Source organism: Ailuropoda melanoleuca, chromosome 4 (assembly GCF_002007445.2).
Source record: "Ailuropoda melanoleuca isolate Jingjing chromosome 4, ASM200744v2, whole genome shotgun sequence".
Classification (NCBI taxonomy): Eukaryota; Metazoa; Chordata; class Mammalia; order Carnivora; family Ursidae; genus Ailuropoda; species Ailuropoda melanoleuca.
The window spans coordinates 118,123,141-118,150,837 of NC_048221.1; the positions used below are offsets into that span (position 1 = coordinate 118,123,141).

Here is a 27,697-nt window from a genome sequence, read left to right on the forward strand (position 1 = left end):
AAAAAAAAAAAGAAGATCCATGAGAATTTCAGGCGGTGGTTTTTCACTTGGAGTTCCCCAAAAAGCAGTGAAAAGCCAGGCTGGCCTTGCCCTGTAAAGTCTGTTTGTTTGCTCTAGCTTTGGAATGAGCCTTACAAAAGGGCTCTCAGGAGATCAAAGGATAAAGACAGTAAAAGGGACTGGAAACATCCTGATAAAGGAGAAAAGTACATCATACTTGTGTTTAGAAAGCCAAAAATCTTTTTTTTTAGGGAAACAAAGAAGTCTTTGTTTGGGTCTTTTCATGGTTTAGATATCTTTAAACTGATTTAGAACTAGGGATTAGTAATGTAAAAACAGATTAAACAGGCATCAAGAGTGTTTAGCTCTCTTTCTAGAGAGAAAACGTGTAAATATAAATCCATGGTGACACAGACACACTGTTGATGTGGGCTCTCACTTCTGAACCTCATCATGTACCAGCTTTGAAAAATAAAATTCAAAATATGGCCATAACTCTGTATCTGGCCTCTGAAGTAATTCTCCAGTGGAACTGCAGGGGGCAGCAAAATATCATTGCTTACGCAGGGCTGTAAGGTGTAACAAGCGATTTTAAAAATTAACACACCCGTGACAGGCCCTTTTAAAAATTTTGAAGGGGAAAAAAAAAGAAAGACCATCAAAAACATGTCATTAGGGCCCCAAAGCCAGTTTGAAAAATACTTAAGAAAATAAAGTCTTAATCTACGAAAATATTTTCAAATTTTTCTACTATGGCAAAATCATTTTGACTTTATAACTACTAAAAATTTTCATTATTACAGAAATTAAAACATGGAATTAAATTTTAAAAACTCCTACACATGGGGCGCCTGGGTGGCACAGCAGTTAAGCGTCTGCCTTCAGCTCAGGGCGTGATCCCGGCGTTATGGGATCGAGCCCCACATCAGGCTCCTCTGCTATGAGCCTGCTTCTTCCTCTCCCACTCCCCCTGCTTGTGTTCCCTCTCTCACTGGCTGTCTCTATCTCTGTCGAATAAATAAAATCTTAAAAAACAAAACAAAACAAAAAAAACTCCCACACACACATCAAGTAGACTGTTGAAAATACTTCTACAGGAGTCAGCAAAGTATAGCCCCCGCTCCAAATGTGGCTGGCTGCCTCCTTTTTTAAATAAAGTTTTACTGAAACACAGATACATCCATTCGTGACGTGCTGTCTGTGGCTGCTTTCGTGATATCCTAGCAGGGCTGAGGAGGTCTGCAGAGCCTTTTGGAGGCCCTCAAAGCCTAAAAGTTTTACTCTCTAGTCCTTTATAGAAAACAAACAAACAAACAAACGATTTCTGCTCTAGGGGAGTCTACTTCTATAAAACACTGCCTTAACTACAGGTACCCCCAGCTATCAGATCAACTTTCTTAAATAACCAGAAGTCAGGAGATAAGAAACCTCCGCCTTCTCTCTGTTACTATCTACCCAGTATGATCATTTCTTTTTTTTTTTTTAAAGATTTTATTTATTTATTTGACAGAGACAGTCAGCAAGAGAGGGAACACAGCAGGGGAGTAGGAGAGGAAGAAGCAGGCTCCCAGCGGAGGAGCCCGATGTGGGACTCGATCCCGCAACGCCGGGATCACGCCCTGAGCCGAAGGCAGACGCTTAACCGCGGTGCCACCCAGGCGCCCCCCAACATGTTTATTTCTTAACATTTGTAGTGAATTAAAGAAGAGTTCTAAAGCAACGTCAGCATTTAAAAAAAAAAAAAAAAAAGGTACTCAAGCCAGAACATTTCAACGTGAAACTTCCTAGAATCTGAACTCTATCTAATGTGATGGAGGCCGCACATAGGAGCCAGAGGACTGTGCCATGGTTGCCTACACACTTAACCTGTTATTTTGGATTTATGGGGCATGCAAGCTCTCTCTTTTCATTCTTTTAAAGGTAAATGCCCATTGACCTCTAACATATTCGTAGGTAAGTGTAGAAATTATAAGTGGTAAGTCTTATACCTGTCAGTGTATTTAGACACATTTCATGACATAGTACATGGTTGTATGCTGTTGATTAAAAGCAATAATTGAAGGTATTAGGAGTTCGGAGAGTGGTTACCCTTGGGGTGGGGGACCTGACCAGGAAAGGGCTTTAGGCGCCTTCTGGATGCTGGTAATGTTCTACACCTGGTTGAGGGTAACACAGGTGTGTGTTAATCACCTTGGCTGGATTGATACAATGCTGTTTTCACGTAAATCTTGAAGCACTCTTAATTCTGCTGAATGATCAATACTTGCATCCAACGAAAAAACCAAAAGGGAAAGAAAGAGAAGGGAAGCGCATGAAGGAAACACTCTGAGAACTGAAGTCGCTCCAAATGCAGCCACAAAGCTTGGGTTGCTCCTCAGGAACCAGGTCATGGCTAGTGTGCTTTGTTCACAGGTAACAGGGTCCAAAGAAAGAACAGGCTTCATTGTAGTCTGCAATTCAGCAGTGTCTCCAAAGTCCTAACTCCAACTCCCTGGTCTGCAGGGATTCCCTGCCTTAAAAATCTGGTGCGGTTTTGCCCACTGCCAGGAGGGCCCCACTGGAAGATGCGGACGAGGCCGCTGGAATCCGCATGTCCCCATTCCCGTTCTTGAAGTGAGCAACCTATTCTTCACCAATACTGTATTTGGAATTTGAAAAGCTGTGGCTTCCCCGCAGAGAAACTTTTAGCTTGAATGGCTTTCTTACCCCAGACACTCCTGTTAACTGTCAGACATTTTTTTTTCTAAATGGGATCAGGGTTCACACAGGCACACTCTACCACAGAAAAAAACTCTGCCTGCAAATCCCAGCAAAGCCGGCATGCATCGTTCCTTACTGAATAAATCCCCTCATGAGTGGATTCTAACAATTTCTGACCAGAAGTGCAATTCGTTTGACTTCCCACTCTAAAATCCCTGTAAAGATCAACGTGGCACAGTTAACCTGTCATTTTCTTGTGTGGAAAAAGATGGCAGTTATAACCAGGCTTTCAAGAAAACCCTGCCCATTATATTAGGCCACCATGTAATGAGTAAAGAAATGATTTTATTATGGATATTAAATTTTTTTTTTTACTTCAAAGAAAGTAAACGTAATAGCATCCCCACCAGCATGACAATAATTTGATCCAGTATCTCCCAAACTCAAGCGTACATAAGGCTTACTCAGAGGGCAGGTAAAACTACTGGGTCTCACCCCAGTGTCCAATCCAGCAGGTCTGGAGTGGGGCACCAAAGCTTACATTTCTGACAAATTCCCGGGGGCCACCTTTTGAGAATCACTGACTAACCTTTAACCATAATTTCGTTTCAACACAATGGAAAAGTTTTGCTTACGGTCCTGAATAAAGTAGGGATCGGCTTCCGGAGTATACTGTTCGCTGAAGTCGACCAAGGCATCCCGTCCATATGGGCGCCGGCGTCCCGTCACAGGGATGTTACACAGCTGGGCATAGTCGTCTGAGAAGGAAATGACAAGCAGTATGAGGCATCATGGCTGTTTGCTGGCACCCGGATATACCCCCTCACAGCTCAGGGCACCGGGGACCGGCCAGGGCCCCGTCCACCCCACGCCCTGTTTCCCATACATGTGCACCACTGATGCTGGAGCTCGTCTCTACACTCGTTGCGGGAGCTGTATTCACACCCCCTCCACAATGAAATGCTGGAGAGCGTAACTAAGATCTACACTGAAGACCAAACATAGCAGCTGAACAGCTGGCAGAACAGATTCCAGGAGAGTAAGGAACCGCAAATGAGCCAGCACTCAGAGGGCCGCAGGTGTCTCGGAAAAATGACTTTATCTGCAACCATCAGGTATTATCACTGGAAAGGTACAGTCGTTCTTACAGACAGGTACGTTTTCACTCAGAAGAGACAGCAAAGATGTATCTCTGGTGACCCCAGAATGATACAACCAAGCAACGATGCCAGTATTATGATTATTTTAATTCTACACTCAAGGCCTGGTCCGATGAGCACAGTATTATGGTAACAATGAGGATGATCATAATACTGTAGTAATGGTCATAGTAATAAGAGCCGCTAACAGTTGTATGATGCTTGCTCTGTGCAAGGTACTATTCTAAGCACTTACTATACATTAAGGCACTAAAACGCTCACACCACCCTATGAAGAGGTACCATTATCACCTCCATTTCACCGATGAGGAAGCGGAAATGGAAGCAGTGGTTAAGTGACCGCTGGTATATGGCGTTGGCAAATCTGAACTCAGTAATGAAGGTCCAGTGTGCACACTGAACATTCTGCCTCTCCTACCACTATTCAGCTCCTTGGAAATCCTTGCCTTTACCGCTTCTGCACCCCAGACAGATTCTTCTGCAGTTATCACTTTCCAGAGGCCATATTCCTAGTCAAAGCTGGGTCAGCCCCATGGCCACCTTCTTCTAAACTCTCCTGTAGTCCCCTCACAGGACCCAGCCAGTGCATGGGATCTTGGTTTTCCAGATGTCCCAGGGATACTGAGATTTCAAGGCATTTCATGGTCCTAGGCTCTTGCTTGAGTTTCGGAGCCAAGTTACAGGGCGGGTCTAGAGAAGAAAGCTTTAGAAGGGGTAGCTTCACGTTTGGAATTCATGTTGTATGGAAATACACTGCTCAAGAATTTATCTAGGAGATGGTGAAAATCCTGGGGCTCCTCAGACTTCAGTGGCCCTGCCAGCACTGGGGATTCCAGTCCGGAGGCCCCAGGAGTGGACGGACACACTCAGGACAGTTACACAAGGCAACAGCCACACTTGCCCGGACTGTAGACCGGGGGGAGTTTTCCTCTCTTCTGCTTCCTCCTGTGAGGTATGAAACTAAAGAAATGCACTAGGGCAGGGATGCCTGTGGCTTAGAGGGTTAAGTGGCTGCCTTCAGCTCAGGTTATGATCCCAGGATCCTTGCTCAGCAGGGAGCCTGCTTCTCCCTCTGCCTGCTGCTCCCCCTGGCTTGTGCTCTCTCTGATAAACAAATAAAATCAAAAAAAGAAAAAAAAAAGGAAGAAAGAAATGCCCTAGGGTAATAGTATGAACTCTCAGGCTTTCAATCGTCCACCCCCACTTAAAGGAAGCAAAGGTGAGCATGTGTGTGCGTGAGCACACGTGTATGCACAGACACTCACACAATTCTCTCCTAGAATTGCACAAAGGAAGCATAAGGTCAGAAAAGACCCTGGACAGGTAGGATTATGGTTGCCCCTTCCTCAAATTCTCCTTTTGTGGAAGCATTCCAGAAATAGCATACAGACCCCAGATACCCCAACACTTCTGCATGAAACCGTTTCAGAAGAAATATTAACTTCATTAAGTAAATAGCTGAGCCTGGAAAAAGATCCTCGACTCCCCCTGCCCCGCCCCCCAAATCCACACACAACTGAAAGCAAAGAGAACACAAATGGTTGTCAGTTCTGCTTCAAGTTTGAAAAAGAATTAAGGAATTCCCTGTGAGAGCAAGATTGTGGAAACGTTTACAAGTTTCAAAAGCTGAGGTCATTTTCTCTTCCTGACTTTTTTCTATATATTCATTGTACATCTGAAAGGGAGATTGTTCAATATTTTATATCCAAGCAATGGCTGTGATCAAGAGTAGTTATGACAAATAAATCCATGCTCTTAGTTTTGTTAGACTGAATCTAGAGGTGGGTGAGCATGGTCCCATCTGACATCTGCTCGGCGGGGAAGCCTCGCTGAGACTCGAGGGGCCCGTGCTGTCGAAAGACGTAGGGCTGTTTGGGGCTGTCTGGCCCATAGGCCTGGGTCTTCCCCTAGACTATCCCTCCTCCACCATGAAATGAGCTGGTCCCTCCCCTCCAAGCTCTCACAATCTATCACTGCAAAAGAAAGGGCCCAGATAGGAGAGTAAAGAGGAGGAACAGCAGTCTGGAAAAGGTGGCACCTGATGTGAAAGTAATAAGATGAGTAGGATTTCCTTTGCCAGAAAAGGTACTTGGGATTTGTTTTAAAGAGCTTGCCCAAAGGTGTCAAGAAAGCAAGCCGTAAGCTGTGTTTGGGGACTACCAAGCGGTTCCAAGGCAGGCTTCTAATGGACACAGGCTGGTAAAGGGGAGCAGAGGAGAGGAAAGGGGGTGGGACCTCAGGGACCTGCCGAATCTTCTCTCCCACCCCTTTCTTCCTCAGCTATGCATTTTTGGGATTCTAGAACTGATTGTCCTTTGCTGCTTTACTTTCTCTTATACATTACACATTCCAAATTTCAAAACAGTCTTGGTCAGTTATTGGAACATGATTTCTGCATTAAACGTACGCTCTATTGTACTTGAGATGTGCTATGTTCCCATCATCACCAGGATGTGCATTTTGAGTTATTTTTCTGGGAGCATGGATGGGTCTACCCTAATCCATCTGTGCTGCCTCTCCCGTCGCGCACATCTGCTCTCATTCTGGGCCAGGGTCAAGGGTGAAGTGAGTGTGGGGGGTAATGGAAGGAACACGGGCTCTTCTGGAGGCAAAAGCTGGGGCTCAAGTCCTGATTGGACCACTTACTTTTCAGCTTAGCAATTTTGGGCAGGCTTCAGTTTCCATATCTGTCACATGGAGGTAAAAATTCTCATTTGTCTACCTTTGTGTTACTGACATATGAAAATGAGATAGCGTTATGGAACTGTTCATAAATTTTGACCTACCAAGACAATGGAAGTTCCAATTTATCTCAGAGGGGAAAGTCGCTGAGTCCGTACTGAACACGTGCAAATAAAGAAGGATTTTCAAAGACAGTAAAAGAACAAGTTTCAGTGTTTGCAAAAGGTAAAAGCAATTGTCAGTGGGCAAAGAAGTGTGTAGCAAATTAAGAGCAATAAAGTACACTCTAGATGTTTTCAAATACTCTTTCAAGATTATGTGGAATTTTTAAATACATGGAGGGAAACTCTTGCTCAGTAAACACAGGAAGATGCCTTCATGGACTTAATCTCAAACAAGAAGGGACAGAATCATTGACTGCCTTGACACATTAAATTACTGCGTCAGGAAGTGAGAGCAGTAAACACTAGATCAACAGAACTCCAAGTAGAAGGGAGACTGACATTCAACAACTCTTGTGTATGCCTGAATCCTTTAGAGAGGTCTCGAGTGGACAAGCTCCTCGTCCACTTCCATGGGAGCAATTGGAGTATCACAGAATTTTCTGAGTCTTCAGCAAGGCATCCTCAGGAACTGGGCACGGGCACATTTCCAGCACCTGCTGGGCCTCTGTGCACCCCAAGCCACAAGCAGAGCCCATCCTAGCTTGGACGTGCATGGCCTTGGCTATCCCTAGGGCTGGGACATGGCTACACTCCAGCTTGGGGACACAGTGAATTGTGGTGGGAGGAGGGTACAGAACCCAGGAAAAGCAGATCCCTGAACTATTTCCACAACTTCCCATGAGAGCACATGAGACTCTCTCAGCTCTCCATTTCACCTAGCTCAATGTGTGGGGATGAACATATACTGTCCTTTCTCTAAAACATCCTTTACTTAAACACATCAACAATGATTAAGTGCCTTGTTGCCTGGGGACTGATGCAAAGGAATCATTTTGCTTAGCAAAGCTTATAATTTATGAGGCAAATACCATTTCTGAGCCCCCATACAATGTGTTCATCCGGGATCTAGCCCAATACAAATGTGAAATGAACAAGAAATGGAAATATTCACACCTCGAAGCCTCCCCCACTCAATGCATTCTCCACCTCCCCAAGGACAAACGCTAAGCTCTTGATCAAAGCTCTGAAAGACACACATGGGATGGTGTGGGACACTGTCACGAAGGGGTCTAAACAAGATCCAGGCCATTGATCACACTCCTTTCCCTGGCACGGCAGATTCATATGACAGATGGTGCTGCTTTGATTTTAAGTTAAAAAAAAAAGGGTTAAAAATTACCCCCTAGAGCCACTGGGCCTGGGGCCTCTGCTGTCAGCAGCAATGGGAAATCTCCCTTCCTGATGACAGACCCATCTGCAGGACTGGTCTGGACAGTCACATGTCACAATGCCACTCGGACATGTGAGGAGACTGGGAGGTGAAGTTTTAGTCCTGAGACAGATTAAAGTCAGCTGCTTTGAGAAGTGAAGAGGCTGAATTTCATTGTCCACACATCAAGGCTAAAAACTCAGGGCTCTAAAGTCTGAAGTGCATTATTTTCAAATAGAGGAGAACCCAATGACTGATTCTTATGCATTAAGAAAAACGGGCCACATTTTGCTCAAATTTCTAGACTGGGTGTTTTTCTTAGAGTTCTCCACACATATTATTGATCGATGATGGTGATGGGAAAACACAGACGCACAAGCAGGAAATGAAGGAAGAGGGCAGGGAAAATGGAATGAATATTTCCCCGGGGCATGCTGAGCCAGCAGCATAAACAGGCATTTCTGACTGAAATTAGCAAAAGCCCTGAGATTAGAAACACAGTCACCACTGACAGAAAATGCCATCCAGCACCGATGATAAAGGACCGTGAATGAGCATGGTACCTGTGATGCGACCCCCTGTGGAGTCTGACACCTGTTTGGGATGGGTCTCTACTTATGCTCTACTCAGAAAAAATTTTTATCCACAGAGCCTGGGGAAGAGGCCGTAACCCTGCTTCCTGGATATTAAAACTTGCTGAGTTGTGAGAGAAAATAGGGTGTACTAAAAAGGAAAAGGACCTGGAGTCAAAGGTCTTGGGTCCTAGTGCTGCTTCTCCACTTTCTAGTTCCTTGGACTGGACCCATTTTTTTGAGCTTCATCTACTCAACAGGATTAGGGTACCTGTCTTTGCACTATTAAAGGCAAGTCATTGTTTCATTCTGTGACTGACTCATTCTCACTCATTCCACCAAACATGGCGAATAATTATGGGCAGGGTGGGATCTGGGAGAGAGGAAGGTCAGAATGACGCCATGAACAAAGGTGCATACACGGTGACATGTGCAACAGTTGATCAGGGCCACAGGGAAGGAAGGTCAGGAGAAGGTCAGGACGACAGCCAGCCAGGAAGAGCTGGGGGAAGATTCACCTTGGAGGTGAGCACCTGTAGAACGGAGGCCAACTAGGTGAAGAGGAGGAAGGTAACTCAAGAGTCACAGACATGTAATGGATAAGAAAGATTTAGAGAAACAAAAAAAGTACCATGTAAAAAACCCTGGCTACTCTAGATCCCTTCTTCAGGAACAGTGGAGAAAAAGGAAAGTGAGCTCACGTGGACTGTTAAGTTCCCACACGTCAGGTGCCGTGGGCTTTTGCATACATTTTTCATTTAAATCTCAGAACACCCTATGAATAATTGCAGTTAATTCCTTTTGTTTCTGATTTATTGTATAACTTGTCCTAGTTTAGGTAAGAGATTCAAATCAAAACTGGTCTATCTGCAAAACCAGATTCTATTCCACAGCTGCCCTTCGGAAACCCTGCAAAGAAAATTATTCAATACGCTCCCTAGACCATAAGCCCCAGGTAAGTATGTAGTTCAGCAATAAGCATTTGTGACTGAAATTCCAGGGGGAGTAATAACCATGAATGCTGATGAGCTCAGCCCCACCAGGGTCAGCTCTATCATTAGCAGGATTTATGTTTATTGAATTTGCTCGATTTATTAGGTGAAAGAGATCAAATTGCTTAATGTTCAATTAAATTGTACTTGTCGAGGACAGGGAGGTAATGAAGTCTAAAGTCTTGGCAGGGTTTATGTTCTGTGGGACTCCCGTAAATGTTAATGCTCTAAGGAAACTCATGGGCCACAGACCAACCGAGCTCCCCCACCCCAGCAGTCACCTAACAAGGCCCTTCCAAGTTCAGTCACTCCCTGCGTTTCCAACAGATTGCTGTTTATTTAGCCAGACTCTCCTGGAGAGACAGAGCTGTTGGGTATGAATGCCAAAATTGGAGGCTCCCTCTGCTTTCTAAAACCTAGATCCAAAATTTACACACTTGTAATGTATTAAATCCTGCCCCACACGAAAACCCTAAAATAATGATTGATCACTTATGAATTTCTTATTTAGGACGGCATGAAGAGTTTTCCCCATTTCTAAATATCTAGGGCTTTGGAAATGCAGCATTCAAGTCTTATACTCAGGCAATCACAGGGGCAATGGGAATGAGGTAACCTCTATGTTTGATAAGACTGAACAGTACAATAAACAGGCAAAGAAGAGGAAAGTTCAACATGTTAGTTTTCTCATCTACCTCCTATTTTCTAACTCTAAGACACCTACACTATTTTATTTTCTTCTTTCCTGCTCTTTAAATATCACTCTGAAGCGACAATCTGAGAAGTCGACAAATCGCAAAAATTAGTATTATGTATCAGGAATACACTGGTTTCTCTCTTTTTGCATTAACCAAGTAAGAATTACTTTGAAATAGGAGCTAATTGCATGCTTCAGAATAAGGGGGAGGTTGTACAACACGGTGGATGTACTAAATGCTCCTGAACTGTCCGCTTGAAAATGCAACATTTTATATGGGGTGCCTGGGTGGCTCCGTCAACTAAGTGTCCAACTCTTCATATCAGCTCTGGTCTTGATCTCTGGGTTGTGAGTTCAAGACCCATGTTGGGCTCCACACTGGGCGTGGAGACTACTTTAAAAAAAAAAAAAAAAAAAGGAAACCGAAAATGCTTAATTTTATGTTACGTGAATTTCACCTCAAAAAAAAAAAAAGTCCAGAGAAACAAAAATAATACAGGAGAAAATTTTTTTATATATCATCTGGCATTTATCTAACCTTTCTATTTTTAACTGGTAAAATGAGGAAGCTAGTTGATCTCTGAGGTCCTTTCTAGTTTACATATTCTAGGATCCTGACTAGAAAATTTTTACTATTAGGCTGCACAATCTAGGGAAGAAAATTGTCATGGAAATTTGTGGTTGTGATAGGAGGTAATCACCACTAAATGCCGCTGTTGCATTCAGCGGAGCTTAGCTGGATGTTTTCAGAATGATGGACAATCATGGAATTTAACACACTGTAAGCAGTCAGTATAACCTGTAAGGTTAGTCTCTCATTCACTTCTCTGCTGAGGAAACAGAAGTCCAGAAAAATTTAATGATATTCCAAAGACCAAGTGAGGATAAATTCTCAAAATATAACATTTTCTTTTACTAAAAACAAATTATTAGAATATAAGGGTAAAGGTAATTGGGTTTCCAAATATATTATTTTAACCTTGCTCATTTAAATTTTGAAGGAAAGAAAGTTATATTAGTATTTGTTCAAAACTAGCTTGAGGGACACCTGGGTGGCTCAGTCGGTTAAGCATCTGCCTTCAGCTCAGGTCATGATCCGGGGGTCCTGGGATTGAGCCCCACACTTCGTCGTCAGGCTCTCTGCTCAACAGGGAGCTTGCTTCTCCCTCTGCCTCTCCCCCCTCCCCATTTGTGTGCATGCGCTCTCTCCCTCAAATAAATAAAATCTTAAAAAAAAAACACCTAGTTTAATATTCTGAAGTACAGATCTCACGTTTCCGAGATAAAGATATGCTGCTAATCCTGTTGTTATTTGAAGAGCAAGTTCTAGGTAATTTATATAATATTAACGTAACACTAAACAATCAATATTATTATTCCATTCACATATTACAAAGCAAAACTGAGCTTTTTAAAGATGCCTGAGTTGGTTGTATCATTTTCCTATATATTGCTATTTATCTTAATCTGAAATGACTCTCTTTTACCTTCCCCTCCTGATCTGTTCGAAATCACACAGAGTCTTAGTAGCTCTTCCTCCTGGCAGTGATTTCTTCAGCTACACTTCGCAGGTGCTCAGAGATGACCATGTGAATAGTATCTCCTAGGGTTGAGCAGTGTACAACCAGCACAACTGTTCACAACAGCTCTGCTTGCCACTGAGACTTGAATCTTAGAAGGAAGCAGAAAGAAGGCATGCTGTGTCCTAAGCTCTCCAGTGAGCTAATGTTTTGAAATTTGCTTCTTTCTTAAGATACTGGCTACTGATACGGAGCAAAAACTTCACCCTCCCTAGCTTCTACTCCTTGCAGATCTGTGTCAGCACAAAGATAGGAACATGATCGCTTTCTAAGCACTTTCTAGATTCTTTTCTTCCAAACATCAGAGGCACCGTCTGTGTGGTGCATGAAGGGAGACCAGATAAACGTCCCCTCACATGCCCTCTGCCAGTCTTGCCTACTCTGGTCATGAGGTCAGCATTTAAAGGCTCAGGCAGCTTTGTTCTAACCACAGCTGTTTCATAAGTTTAATTAAGAAAAGGTAAGAATAAGCACAATATTATTTGAATTCAAAACCTCAAACAGAAGATGCGGTTTTCAGTAATTATGTGCAGTGGTTTTGTCACAGCCCCACTCATCACAGTTCATTCTCCTCAGAGGACATTTCAACTCCTCTTATCACCGAAGAGGAAAAAAAAAATCATAACAGCAGCAATGTGTATTTAAAATATGTGGAATAAAATTTCCACAAAGAGCAAATCACCTACTAAAAAATAACACTGAAAAGGTGTTTCTAGAAACTGTGTGCTATTCGTTATCTCTGATTTCAAGGGAGAAAGTTTAAACTGCTAAACATTGTATTTTTGAGATCAATTAAAACGCTTGTAAATGAAAAATAAAAGTGTTGCTTTTTGTCATCAGATTTCTCATTTTGCATGGATGTCTTAACCGTTCTGCTTTGGCTCTGAACGAGAAAGATTCTAATAGGACATCAGTGTGATTATAATCACAATCGAATTTACTCTCTGTTCAGAATATTTTATCTAAGAATGGGGCCAAATACCTTCTTAGCCCTTCAAGGCAGCACAGCTTTTAAGAAAATAAGCACAGAACACTACGGACAACCCAGAGTCCAAGCTGTACGCAAACCAAAGTTTCAGAAGAGCTCAGGACCCCAACTGGCAATCCCGTCATCAAATTCTGCTCTCATTTTCTGAAGCCCTTGAGACAACAGCTTCCACCGGTTCTCGGGAGAGTTAGTACTCTGGTGTGCAGTTTAGCAAGGTCTCTGCAGCTGGTGTTCCAGACACGTGCTGGCTCCCAACTCCAGGGAACTGGGTTTAGGAACTGTATTTGGTTCCAGGACACCCCTCCAGACTGCAGTCTACAACAGCATAGTGGGAATTGGAGTACGTTCTCCCCTCTATTAGGGTTTGGTTGTTGATACTGTTTTTCTTTTTCCCTTTGAACTGTCCTTATTCTGAAAACACACCAGGTTTCCTTTTTTTGTGAAAATGTTTTTAATCAGTGACTACAAAATACGATCCTAACCTGAAGATGACTGACTTGTCTGGTGCCTTCTCTTTGTCTGAGGCACCTGCCAAAGGCAAAGGTTGTTTTAAAACCACACTTTTTAGCCTCAATTCTACTGTTCTTCCTCTGATGCATTGACCGTCCTTTTTGTAGCAGGCTTCTCTGTCACTCATCCCTGCTGACCTCTTCCCTCTCTCAAGTCCTGGGTCTCCTTCACAGCCTGGTTAAGAAGGCCCTGGCCTGCCACCTGTCCAGCTGGGGGGCCCCGGCTAAGGGTTAAGTATCCCACTTCCTCCCTGCCCTTCTCGAGCATATATCTGGGGAGGGGAAAGAACTGAAAACTAAGGTCCTTCCTTAAGTGTGATTTCAGTGGGCAGTGCAGAAGGCCCACAAAATGCAAATATTTAACTTTTTCTCAATCCCACTTGTGATAGTTAATTTCACCTGCCAACTTGGCTAGGTCATGGGGTACCTGGATGTAGTTGGTCAAACATTGTTTGGGGCATTTCTGTGAGAGTGGTTTTGGATGAGATTAACATTTAAATTGGTGGATCTGAGTAAAGCAAATTGCCCTCCATCATGTGGGCGGGCCTCACTCAGTACTGAATCGCTGAATCACTGAATTGCTGAGAAGAATAGAAAATGACCTTCTTCTGAGTGAGCGAAAATTCTCCAGCCTACAGCCCACTGCCTTGGACTCTTCCAGTCTGAAGGCCTTTGACGTGGAGCCTGGGCTCCCCCAAGTGTCTCACATCATCAGCCCACCCAGCAGATTTTTAATTTACCAGCTTCTATGATTATGTGAGCCAATTTCTTATAATGAATGAATGAATGAATCAATCAATCAATCACTCAATAAATCTCTATCTCTTTTATAGGGTCTGTTTTTCTGGAGAACCCTAACACCCCAGGCTACCTTACAGGCACAAGGGAAGTTTATCATCAGTCTGAGCCATCAGTGTGGTAGGGAATCTCCCCACGGGGTGAGCACATCCCTTTAGGAGCAGGTATCTAATTCTTAAGGGGAGTCATGTGTAGATGGAGAAAAACTTTTATTAATTTTATCTGCCCTTGAGAGTCCCTGTACTGGAGGATAATGATTTTAAAAACAACACATGAGAAACACTTGTGGTCCCCCAGCATATCATGCATGGATGCTCAGACCCACACGTGAGTTACACATCCCTCACGCTGGTCTTCATTCTCTAATAATGGACGATCACAGTCATGAATTTTTTTTACCCAGTAACCTCAGCTGGCCTGAGGTGGAAATTCTGCTAGTAATGATATAATTAAGTCTAAAATAGTAATGCTTTTCTGTTAAGGTTTTAGAATGAGGTTTTTGTTATTTTGTGTGTTTATAATGTTTAGGAGAACCATGTAATAGAGAATCGGACAGGAGACCTTGTGATTTTAATTTGAAATAAAGCTGACTTTAGATTAGGATTTGTGTTGAATGAGAATTAAGAGAACTTGATTAGGTTGGTAAACAGGATTTAAATTTATTAGAAAATTCAATTTGTCATTTTAAGTTTGATTTATTAGATTTATAAGAGCTGTTAAAGCACTTACAAAGAAAATGCTTATTAGGACTGTGGGCTGCCCTTTCGGGTATATAAAGTGCTGGGGAGAAAATCAAATACATAAAATTCATAAATGGAGAGCAAAGTATTAAGAGATTTCATTAACACAATTTCAATATAGAAGTCAGTCTCAAGGAAAGGTTTATTTCTTCCTTGATACATTTAAAGATTCACTATGAAATAAAATGATCTTTTTTATTATAAAAATATTGGATTTATAAGGAGCAGGACAAAACGTGTAAGTTGAACTCAAACTCCTAGGAAAATCTAGGTTTTAACATTCATAAATTAAACTATTTGTAAACATATTCTTTTACTTTTTTATTAAAAAATTGATAAAGTGAATACACTGAATGTTCATTTAAAGGCCAACATTAAATGGTCCTTTCCAGCCATAAAGCCTCCCTTACTTTAGCAGCTTTGGAGCTGGGAGAGGCATGGAAGGAGCAGCTTCCCTTGGGGTCCACAGGGCTGTCTGACTCTGTTAGTCCCCAAACACTCTTCCAGTTCTTCATTGTCTTTAATTCTGGCCTCCTTTCAAAGAAGACCTCTAGCACCAAATAACAAGGGAGTGGTGGGAAATAATCATTAGCTCAACTCATTCCCTGGAACTGGATTTGATTTGCTAACACCTACAAAGCATCTACTGTAATCCAAGCATCTCCCATACATTTATCACATTTAACCCTCCAACGACCTATTGTTGCTACTGCCATTTTACAAGTAAGGAAACTAACCTAATCACATCACAAAGCTGTATGTGCGTAATTAGCTACTAAATTTTATTTTGCAATAGTCCTTTTGTAGTAAGAAGTGCATTTTTGCTCCTCTCTGGGAGGAGCAAGAGGAAGTCAACAAATCTCTTCCATAAGAAACAACGTACATTGCTTACTTGCCATTCCATTCAGTCAGTATCCAATTCAGTCTAGTCCCACAGATACCAAGAATTACATCCCCAAGAACTGGACCACCACTCTGCATATCTACAGCCTACACTATGTGTGCAGGCATGGTAGCCGGAATTTAGGAGGCCTTTTATATCTTCCCAGGCCGATTTTAATTCACCACTATAATTTATTAACAGCTACACTTCCTTTAATCATAGTATTCAGGATCTCCAATCAAAAATGATAAATGCTTTCGTATTCAGAGAGTAGTAATTACCATATACCCTCACAAGAGTTCTCCACTTTGGGTAAAGGAAACTAAAGTAACTTGTCCAGTGCAGTCGATAGAAGGCTTGCCAGAAAAAGAACACGATCCCTGGGCTGTCTAAACCGAAGGCAGTGACCACTCACCGTGCCTCACATGGAGGATGTTCCAAAGTTATTATTAACATTCTTTGGAAACATGTTTCTTGGAAAAGGTTTAAACCATGACTGCTGAAAGGGCTTTTGCAACCACTGCCCAGTTACAATATTTTTTCAAGTTCAGTCCATGACTCAAATCCCTGTCTTCCTTCACACCTCCAAGGGTATTATGAAACTTCTTACATGGAGATATTTGGGAACCTGTAAGAGCCGTGCATGGATATGGAAGAAATCACTAGCTCAAGTGTTCAGAAACAGATTCCAAGGTCTTTCCCTTTTGCAAAACCATATGAAAAGAATGGGGGTAGGTTAGCTGTCAGGAAGTATTAAAAAATTTGGTGTTGCAGCAAATGGAGAATTTATTAAATCAGGGTGTCATGTGCACATTAACATGAGACAACATTTAGAGAAAAACTACTCTAATTTAGTAACATAATTGTATAGTATGTGAATTTTACAGAATTAAAATTTACACTTCATATAAATGCAAACTGTACATTTGTTCCAAAACTTCTTGGCTAGTGCAGAGCAGGTGTGCAGTAAATAATGAAATGAAGGAAGGAATACATAAGTGATTTAACTAAAACTGAACACAGGTAAACTATAAATAATTTAAGATTGCTTTTCAACCATACTTCTTATTCCTAATTGCACCTTGCTTATAAGTTTACAAATTCCCTATAATGACAGAATTGATTTCAAACTTTTCTTCTGCTGTAATGATTATATTTTCCCCCCGGCACTCAAGTACAAGCATGATCTGTAGCCCCAGAACTAGAATTTCTGCACCAAATGTATCTATACATTTCTATCTTCCAACTGTTCTCTCAGCAAAACTGAGAGGACCATTCCTCTGCATTTTAATCAACAGTAGAGTTTTATAAAAATTGTTTTAATATTTGCCCTTCTTTTGCAGCACTAGTTTCCTTAGAGGTTTTTTATTTTTAAACTACTCTCACCTTTCCACACCCGACTTTCATTAAGAGAACTTCGGAGGGTCTAACACCTGTAGTGCAGTACATCGTACTACCAATAGGTGGCACTGTCCCAACACACTAAGTGTCCCATCAAATTTCTTCAAAGTTTTAGATCAAGACCTTAAGTCTTTATGTTCAATTTACTTACAATATGTCTAATTATTTTAATAATTTACTAAACAAAAGTCTAATTATTATTATTTTTAAAGATTTTTATTTATTTATTCGACAGAGATAGAGACAGCCAGCGAGAGAGGGAACACAAGCAGGGGGAGTGGGAGAGGAAAAAGCAGGCTCATAGCAGAGGAGCCTGATGTGGGGCTCGATCCCATAACGCCGGGATCACGCCCTGAGCCGAAGGCAGACGCTTAACCGCTGTGCCACCCAGGCGCCCCCAAAAGTCTAATTATTTTAACAAGATAGCCACGACACTGGGAACCCTGGGTATTTTGTTTATTATTATGTTTTAAAGATTTGAGAGTGAGAGAACACGCGTGCGTGTGCACAAACACATGAGCGTGAGCAGGGGGAGGAACCGAGGAAGAGAATTCTCAAATAGACTCCCCACTGATCATGGAGGCCCCCCCCCAAGGGCTCCATCCCAGGGCCCTGAGATAACGACCTGAGCTAAAATCAAAAGCCAGATGCTTAACCGACTGAGCCACTCAGGCTCCGAAACACTGGGTATTTTAGATTCTAGTATTCAAGTGTGTCTAATTTTCTCTCACATGTGGGTTAAAGGGTTTTTATTTCCACACGATAACGGCATCCCGTATCTCTTGCAATTCATAGGTACATTTTCCAGAAAACTGAAGTTTATGTTTTTAAGAGTAAGCAATAAAAATATTAAAAATATTAAAAATTCCATTTTAGGGGCGCCTGGGTGGCACAGCGGTTAAGCATCTGCCTTCGGCTCAGGGCGTGATCCCAGCGTTATGGGATCGAGCCCCACATCAGGCTCCTCTGTTATGAGCCTGCTTCTTCCTCTCCCACTCCCCCTGCTTGTGTTCCCTCTCTCTCTGGCTGTCTCTATCTCTGTCGAATAAATAAAATCTTTAAAAAAATAAATAAATAAAAATAAAAATTCCATTTTAGATAAATGCAAGACATCATCACCAAGTTTTACTTAACAAGAATTACTGCCTTGCTTTCGTCCCTTAATCCACAAAATATATAGTGTTATTCCCTCCAGTGTGCGAGACTCTAAAGCACAGCTGATGAGACACCAGTTCTCGTTTGGCTGACCCTCATCCCCTAGCTCTAAAGCTACAGTTTCTCCCAGTCTTGTTTATGATATGGATACAGTGGTCTGTTTTCCCTGACTTGGTTTTCCAAACAGATTTTTTTCTCCCAGAGTCTGGAAGGATATATCATGTTAAAGAGCTCAATTTTGCGGGTCCTCCCAAGCAACTCAAGGGCCCCTCTCCTCAAACATTTTAAAAGCAGGCAGCATCCAAAGATATAGAAAGAGGAAGGAGAAGAAGAGGCAGGAGGAGCGGGAATAAGGGCACTGAGGCCTCCAGAGGTCGAGGATGGGAAGGCTGTCAGCGCACGATGGCTTCAACAAACTGTGTACTGTCCCACCGGCAGGGTCTCCATCCATCACCCGGACCCTGTGCTGATGCCTGCTGTCTGGCCGCCATGACTTCAGCAGAGGATGAAGATGGGATCCGCAGCAGCCCCAGGAATGTACTGAATTACATGACTATGCAATTCTCCTCAAGTAAAGTTGCCTGGACACAATCTGTCCCCCTCCACTCCTTCCCTGCCATGTGGTACCAATCCTCAAGATGCCATCTAACCTCAGAGAACACTACTGAACAAGCCACTCCCATCCCCTCCAACGACCAGTACTCTCAGACGTAGCTGCTGCCTTCACAAGAATTCGTGCCCACGACCTATTGGACCAGAAGTGTGAAAGCCTGCTCCGCAGCCAAAGCTTTACTTTGCACTGCACTTTAATGCTCAAGGCTGATGACAAGCGCTGCGATTTATTCCTCAAATTTCTCCAGCACTGTTTCCATCAGTAACTAATTGTTCCCCAAAGCAGCGCTGAGCTCTGAGGGAAACTGGATGGTTCAGTGCCTGAGAGGCTTGGATGAATCCAGGGCTTCCACTAACACACAGACTAATGGGGTCCTTTTCAACTCTCAAGATAACCATGAGCAGCATATTTAAAAGAGTCAATGACAGAAATGATGAGGAAATGCGTTTGAAAAATCACACATTCTTTGTTTCCCCTTTGCACAACTGGTAACAGCTTTAAGGTTGGTTTTTAATATGATCCAGGTGGATGCTCATAGATGTCTTTAGAACATCTTTGTGAGTGTGGTCCAAGGACCAGCAGCATCCGCATTATCTTGGGACTTGCTAGGGACGCTGAGTCCTGCCCACCCCTTGGTACCTAGAAACCAGAATCTGTTTTTTGTTAAGATGTCCAGGTACAGGTAATTGGCCTGCCCACTGATATTTATGAAGCAGCTGTCTTGAAAAGCAAGTCTTCTATGAGAACAATTACTTCTGCATTTGTTTATCCTTAATTCATGTTCAGACGCTATTAGGTAATTGTGTATTTTATAAGATCCTCCAATTTCAGTTACATTTGAAAATGCACTTGACCTGAGTCACTTACAGTAAGTAGCTACAGCTGCTAGTATCTTCCGGATGTGTCAAAGACCATTCTAGGGGTTCATGTATTAACTTACTCAATTCTTAAAACAATCATGTGAGGTAGGTGAAATTATTTTCACATAAGGAAACCGAGGCACAGGGAGACAAAGTAATAAGGTTGCATAGATAAGAAGTTGCCCAAGCAGGATTCAAATGCAGGCAACGTGCTTCCAGAGCCCCTGTGCTGACCTCTATGCTCTGGCTCCCCTTAGGGACTCTATGCCAGCAGAAACGCTCAATGGGAGATGGTTTGCTGTAGATACAACTAGAACGTCAAGTGCTAATCCAGGCAATGCAGGCTGGTCCCAGGCTGGACCACTGGGAAACCTGTTTAACTTTGCTGTGGACCTTCTCTGTGCATTCAGAATAAATGACTCCTAAGTGTAGTTCTAGGCCCATAATCTTAGGGGTATAACAGAAATATTCCTTCTGGGCTGCTTAACTTACTCCTATCCATTAAACCATTTAGAACAACAGTTTTCCATATGTGTTCTTCGGAACCTTGGGGTCCTTTCACACATACCTCAAGAGCATAAATATCTCTTCTTCCAGCCCGTTCCCCCAGCAGCTTTGAGGTTAATGAATTTATATACTGGAGGTTAAAATAACAATTCAGTGGACAAAAGATTACCAATGTTTAAAAAATAAAAGATTGAAAACCACTGACTTTGAGGATTTGGTGGACTACATGCTAGAGATTCTTTCTGGAGAATTTATTCTAAGTACTGTGCATATATAAACCAAAAGACTGTGGCAATGCTAATTATTATAATTATATAATGCTGTTATACTTAGCAATGCTAATTATTATTTTTAAATTTGGCAATGGGTACCAATCTTTTGCTGATACCTCTCCCCTCCTAAAAATATCACACAGCATGTATTTGTTCACACGTATTTGTTCACATTTACATTAAAAAATGTGTTAAGTCTCAGTTAAAAATAACTGATGCAATATTCTAAAATTAATTCCTAACAGCAACATATTTGACTATTCTTCCAAAAATTATGTCAATTAAATTTGATTTTCAAAGGCCCTGGCTTGTCAGATTTATATGCAGTAAATACTTAATGTCACAAGATCAGAACGGGGACAGAATAAAATGCAAGCATGTGCAGAATCTCTATAAAGACATTTCCATAGAGACAAGCATAGATACCATAATCCGAATGTTGGGGTTGTGAACAGAATATGTACAAAGCTCCTACAAATTAATAAGAAAAAGACACCAACTCCAACAAAAAAATGGGCAAAGGATATGAGAAACAATTCCCTGACAAGGAAATACGTATCACCTATAAAAACAAAAAAGATGCTCTAATTCCTTAGAAATAAGGGGACACATGTATGATATTTTTCTCACCCATCTGATAAACACATTTTTCAAGACTGCAAACATCCAAGAGTAGAAGGGTATGAGGCAAGAGTCATTTCAAATGCTGCCAAGGTGAGTGCAAATTTGCACAGTAGGTTCAGAGTAATATAGTAAAACTAAGTGTACCTATTTCCCGACCCAGCATTTTCATTTGTAGGATTTTCTCCTGCAGGTGTATATAAGATACAAACATGAAGGTTCCCTGCGGCCGGGTTTATAACAGGAAAATTGAGATTGAGGCAAGGGGTGGGAGGGCCAAACAACCCAGATGTCCAGGGCTGGAGGTGATGAAAGAGACCTTATACATCCATAAAGCAGTCTGTAGAGCCATGTAAAAGTTACCATCTTCCATCGAGTCTAAGATTCCACAGATCATAGCAAGCATTCTGATGTAACAGACATTATTAAAATGTGAAAAAAAGCCTTGTGGCCATTGTTTGATGCCGTCAGTTTTAAGATACCCCCAATTTCACAGATGCTGAAGAAGTGCCTTATAGATCATATGGGATTCAGTTTTAAATATGCTCTTAAACACACAGGCGCCTGGGTGGCTCAGTCAGTGAAGCATCTAACTTGTGGTTTGGACTCAGGTCATGATCTCAGGGTCATGGTCTCATGGGCGCTGAGCTCTAGCCCCATGTCTTTGAGTCCCACTCAGTGGGGAGTCTGCTTGAAGATTTTCTCCCTCTGTCCCTCTCCCCACTCACTCTTTCTCTCTCTCAAATAAATAAATCTTTAAAAAAATACAGATATAAATACACCTATATAACAATAATTAATATGTAGGGAAAAGGCTGGAAGATTAAAAAAAAAAACCCAACTGTCAAGAATGAATAACTTTGAGGAGCGGAGTTCAACTGTGATGGGGTAGGTGGAGAGGGATAGAGCATCTTGGATTAATTCTTTAGAAGGGGTATATGCTGTTTTTGAAAAAATTAAGCAACAGAAACCACTGGCTAAGTAAAATGATCTATCAGAACACTGTGAGATGTCACAAGTCCCCACGTGCTCACGTCCTATGGATTTTACTCTCCTTTCCGTGTGGCACCTGCCTCCCAGAACAGAGGCCACAGCACTGCTAACAATTGCACCCCCGTGTTCCTGCTCTACCTGAACTATCCCCGTCCTCAACCACCCCACAAGACATAAACGCCTCTGTTTTACAAATGGGCTGTGCTGGGTGAGGTTATTTTCCTCAATGGGCAGTTCTGGATTCCCCACCTAGCCTGTCTGGCCCCAGAACCCATCCTCTTTCTAGTCCCGGGCTACTATCATCACCATCTATTTCTTTATGTATTTGCTCTTTATCCTTTGCAAGTCCTTTTTCTTTTATGGCATTTCAAATCATTTTCTTTTTTCTGCTACATTGGCTTTACATTACTGCCAATTTGAAAAGCTACAAAATAGCTTAAAAGTTGCATTCTAATGAACTGAAAATTAATGCATTTCCTCTTTTTTGAGAAATTCTTCCCCTCTTGACCACTCTCAGAATTTTTTTATTATAAACTGCTTCATTTTATACCCACATGGTATCTTTCCAGCTTTAGCAAATCAATTTCATAGCCAAAGACAAAATGATATGCTAAACACTTTTAAGGGCTTTCCTTTAAAGAGCAGTAAGTGGCTACAAAGGTAAGAAGAGAAGAAGTAAGCAGATAGCGGACAAGGCAGCAGACACCAAACAGCCCAGAGTCAGCACCTCCCAGTCCTCCCCCAGCACAAGGAGACTCCCTCAGCACAAGGAGACGGGATAAACCTGGTGCCTAGCTGTTGCATTTTCCATTTCACCGAAGGTTTATCCTCAGATCTAACCCTTGAAATGAAAGGACGTTTGTTCAAATACATTTTCACTTACTTCCTACTCTCTTCCATTATTGTTCTAACCCCTTTTTGATCCCTCTCACCAAGAGGCATAAAAACCGGGACTTTGACCTACAAAGATTTTCTACAGTCTCTAATAATTTTTGCTCTAAGTAGACACTGTTAGAAATGAGAAAGACTGTAGAAAAAAAAGGAAGTATCGGGACATATAAATTCCAAAGATCTATGCCACAATCGCTAATTTGCATGATGTTTCTTTGGGTCATTTGTCATTCTTTGGTGAAACAGAACGAGGGTTTCAAAAATTCATGACAGGGTCTGGACTGGAGCACACCCCACACCCAACACCTCTGATGAAAGTAAGGAATCAGGAGTGAAGATGAAGATACAGAAGTAAAAGAACTGTCAGGCTCCAAAGGAGGGGAGATGAACTCCAGCAGAAGGAACTGGATCAGGGCTCACCTGAATCCTTCATGGGGCAGAGGGCACACTGCATACCCCAGGCCTCTCCATACAAACAGCAGCACTCTGTGTAAGTCGTCTGCTTGCCAACGAGAGGCCGGCTACACACATACTCCTCACTCAGATGTTCCCAGCACAGGTCTTGGTAGACATCAGTTTCTTCTATTTGTTCTGAAAGGGAAAACATGGTTCCATGACAATCACACTGTTATTCCTATTTCATAAACAGTGTGGTGGAAGCCAGTGAGTCTCAAAGTTTCCATCTCTATTTCTAAGAGTGACTTCCAAGTACAAGTCTGAAGCCAGCCTGGCCTTTCCATGGATCAAACCTCTGTCATCTCCCACTGGGTGTCATTCCATCAGCTGAAATTCAACCTGCCCATCATGTTCCAATTAAATCCCTCCCTCTGTAGCTTCCCATCATTATAGAAAGCACCACACTGTCTTCTATACTCCATAATCCTAAAGCACTTCTGATTTTCTAATCTTTCCTTTTTTACATTCACTCTTCTGTCACATCCTACCATTTCTTTTTACATAACACTTTGCAGATTCATGCTTTTTCACCCAATTCATCCGTCAAAGCCCTGGACTAGTGACACTTCCTGCTAGAGTACTGAACTCCAAACTTCCTGCCTTTCAACTGACGTCATCCAAAGTAGATCCTGAGAGTGATGACGGATAGATCAATTATGCCAATTAAAAGTAGCACATGATCTCATTGGGGATGAACAGGGATTCCAATCATCAGATGCCAGGGGTCTCCACTGCCTTGTTGGATCCCACTGTCTGTTGACCCAGCCTCATCTGTGTTCTCCAGTCCAGTCAAACAAACCTGATTATCCTTCTCTGAACTCAAGCCCTCCTCAGTTGCCTATGAGGATGAAATGGGGCAAATCCTCAGGTGGAGAACAGTGCTGCGATCTGCTCAGCCAATCTCTATTCTGTTATCCGCTAAATAAATATGTGCAGGGTATTGACTTTCCTACGTGGTGATGATACGCAGCTAATTATTTCTCTTTTATTATTTTTAGCATCTCATTTAAATTACTCCAAAACACTCGAAGAGTCCATTTTTCTCTTTCCCAGTAGCTCACATTTCAGTCAAAAGGAAAACCTTGCCGTTTATTTGCACAGACTTGCATCTCACATCCCAACGTACCGTGTGATTCAGTTGGTCGTATACACCTTTTCTCTGAAGCATCCAGGACCATTGGATGGGTGCAGAAGCAGTTATAAGAGCCTTCTGTATTAACGCACTGGCCATCAATACAACTATTGGGGTCCTGACATTCATCCATATCTTAAGAGAACAAAATTATTAAAGAGAATCAGCAATCAGTGGTACCTCGTACACTTCCCAAATTTTACACACTGTTAAATTTAGTCCAGATTCCAAGGGCTGCCACATGTTAATTAACTACACATCATCATCCAAGAGAGAACAGCTCTGACTCTAAAAATATTAAATTGTATTGATTGGAAAAATAATGGTGCCCTGCTGCTGCTGACATTAAAGAAAGAAAGAAAACATTTAGGAACAGGATATGCTTAGAAATTTAAGATAAAATGCCTCTTTATGATAGTTTTAAAATTATTTCCTTTTGCTATGTTTTTCTGCCTAGTGTATATGGTTTTCTGCTTAAGCCTTAAAGTCTGGGTCAGTAGTTAAAAATGACTTTCACTTGCATGGTATGAGTGATGAAACAGGAGGCTCCCCAGACCAAAAGAACACTTCAGTTAAACCAGTGACCTGAATTATAATTCCACATTGAATATTAACTCTTTGCTTGAAATCTGTTCAACTAGTAGTGCGGGGTTTTTTTATTTTCTTAAATCTTGCTCAAGAAAAAGATCCATAAAACATTTAAAGATCTTTTCAACATGTGATGTAGCTGCAAGGGAACTGTTTTTACTACATAGCACTACTAATTTTTTTCTATGTGTAGATTTTCACAGCACAATGTAGCCTCTTGATACGTACCAAAGCACTGAAGTTTGACGGGATCATAGTATGTCCCCTGCTTACAGTAGCACTCATAACCAGGCTGAGTGTTCAGACAGAAGCCATTTTTGCAGATTTCTTGCCCAAAGAGCATGCATTCATCCGCATCTATGGGGGAAAATGGAGAAAGAGAACAGTTAGCTTTGGTCTTTCAGTTAAAAACAAGAGTCTAACCAATATGGGGCTTCAAGTTAGATATTATAATATTCATAGTCCAAAGACTCTTCAGATACAACAACAGAAAAATCTTCAAGTTAGCCCTAACTCATAGATGTGGAAACAGAATCTGTGATATCTAGGGAACAATGTCCAAAAATTGGAGAAGGTCTTTTTGTCAATACGATTTCTGGGGTGCTACCTCCTGTTTGATGAAATACTCTATGGATTTCACAATGCAACCAACAATATTTTCATAAGAATATACCTTTTAAGAAAAGTGCCTTTCTATAAATGTGTATTTTGGCCCATTAACTAGTTGAGACGAAGAACACTCCCAAGAAGACTTTGATGGAACTTGGTGAGACTTCTTTCTTGGTGATAATGACCAGTTAATAAAAGCACAAGCTGCTAAAGGTGTTGGCAGACCCATTCCCCCACAGAATTTATAGCGCTCTCCATCTGCAAACCTCAGTTTACTCAGTGGTAAGTTGGGGACAACAGGAACATCTACCTGATAGCACTGAAACAATTCAATGAGAAAATCCAAGTAGAAGACACCATAGACTCCCCAAAACTGTTATCCCTTGCTTTCATTGCTATTCTTATTATCATCAGTTCTAGCATTTTAGAGCAAATGTCACATCATTAAAAAAAATCATAGGCTCCATAGATGAATCACTCAAAGTTGCACAGCTGGAAAATGGCAAAGTCAAGTCCATAATACATAGCTGTTTGGATCTGCAACTAATATTCCAACCATTTACAGCACTGCTAAGACAGGGTGAGGAGGAACTTATTTTTATATGAGAGAGGGTGACTTTATGGTAAAATCAGGGCTCTGGTCCATAATATGAAGTGAGATTTAACTATATCCCTGCAAAAACAAAGTAGGATATTTGTGAACTTAAAAAGCATTAAACACATACTGCAAACCAAGTCTTCTTGTTATTTAATTGGACTAAATCATAAATATACTTCAAAAACACATATGGAATTTCTTATCCAGCTACCGACTATGATTAAAACACTAGTTCTCAACAACGGATGGACAATAAAAATGTTTAGTCCATATTCCAGCTACTTAGCAGTTTTCAAAATTAAACTATAAAGGGGAAAAAAAACCCACACTGTATATAAGAGGTCATAATATCTCTATCATGGAAATGTCAAAAGTGAGTGTTTAACAAGGGAATATTCATACATGTGGTTTAAATTTTATCAAAAAGTCTGTGCACTTATTTTAGAAATATGGACTAATAGCATTAAATATATTAAACACATCTACTTTAGTTTTCTTCTTTTCTATTCTTTATGAGGAATCCCTAGCAATCAGTAAAAGTATCTTAGCCACAGTAGGATGAGTTCTAAAAAGGGCAAGAATCTTAGCTTTGTTGATGACCGCAGAGACCAAAATAATGAAAGCCTAAATTATATGGTCTTAACTTATATTATTTCTAACATATGTCTGGAGTAAAAGAATAAATTGATAAAAGTACCTCCTACATACAGAATTCTGTGGTATTTTTAGTATGTTATCTCATTTAATTCTCATGATAAACCTCGGAGACATTATTCCTATCTCAGACAGGAAGAGATGGAAACTCAGGAGGTTAACATGACATCCCAAGGCCAAATGGTCCTACATGTTCCAAATCCCAAGATACAGGTCTGCCCAGAGTCCGCAGGGTCCCCCCAGTAGAAGAATTAAAGGCTTTCTTATCAGTTTCCATGATTAGAAGAACTTTAATTCAGTCGAACCCAAGCCATGCTTTTACTTGAATGATAATACACATGTGTGTTGCAAATTCATTTCTGTTTGATTCTGACCTTTATAGTTCTCACCACCCATCTCGTAAGAGGATTCTCCAGTGGGGACAAAACCTTTCCCTCTAGGACACATTTCGGTGAATTCAGCTGAGTTCAGGAGAGACCAAAAAAAGAGTTAAAAGAAGGAAAAAAAAGAACATCCTCCATTAATTTGTGTTTTAAATTCAGTTTTTCTTTGTCAGACTCAGTAACTTTAAGGCAAATCTTGTCATCTAATTTGGGCAAATAAATTCAGTACAATCTCCAAAATTACAGAGTAGGTGCAAATAAATCTAATGACTTTGTAAGTAAGTTTACT

The 27,697-nt window shown here is 41.5% G+C and overlaps 1 protein-coding gene across 5 annotated transcripts in view; it reads right to left on the reverse strand.

Annotated features, from left to right (window-relative positions):
• The window catches only part of LTBP1 (latent transforming growth factor beta binding protein 1), a 229,319-nt gene that overhangs the window by 3,184 nt on the left and 198,438 nt on the right, over positions 1–27,697 (reverse strand). For all 5 annotated transcript variants that reach the window (XM_034659662.1, XM_011229803.3, XM_011229802.3 and 2 more), the window contains 5 exons: positions 27,400–27,486; positions 25,393–25,521; positions 24,571–24,711; positions 23,409–23,579; positions 3,336–3,458 (listed from right to left, as the gene is read on the reverse strand). In XM_034659662.1, the coding sequence (XP_034515553.1) occupies positions 3,336–3,458; positions 23,409–23,579; positions 24,571–24,711; positions 25,393–25,521; positions 27,400–27,486 (651 nt within the window). The remainder of the gene's footprint in view (positions 1–3,335; positions 3,459–23,408; positions 23,580–24,570; positions 24,712–25,392; positions 25,522–27,399; positions 27,487–27,697) is intronic.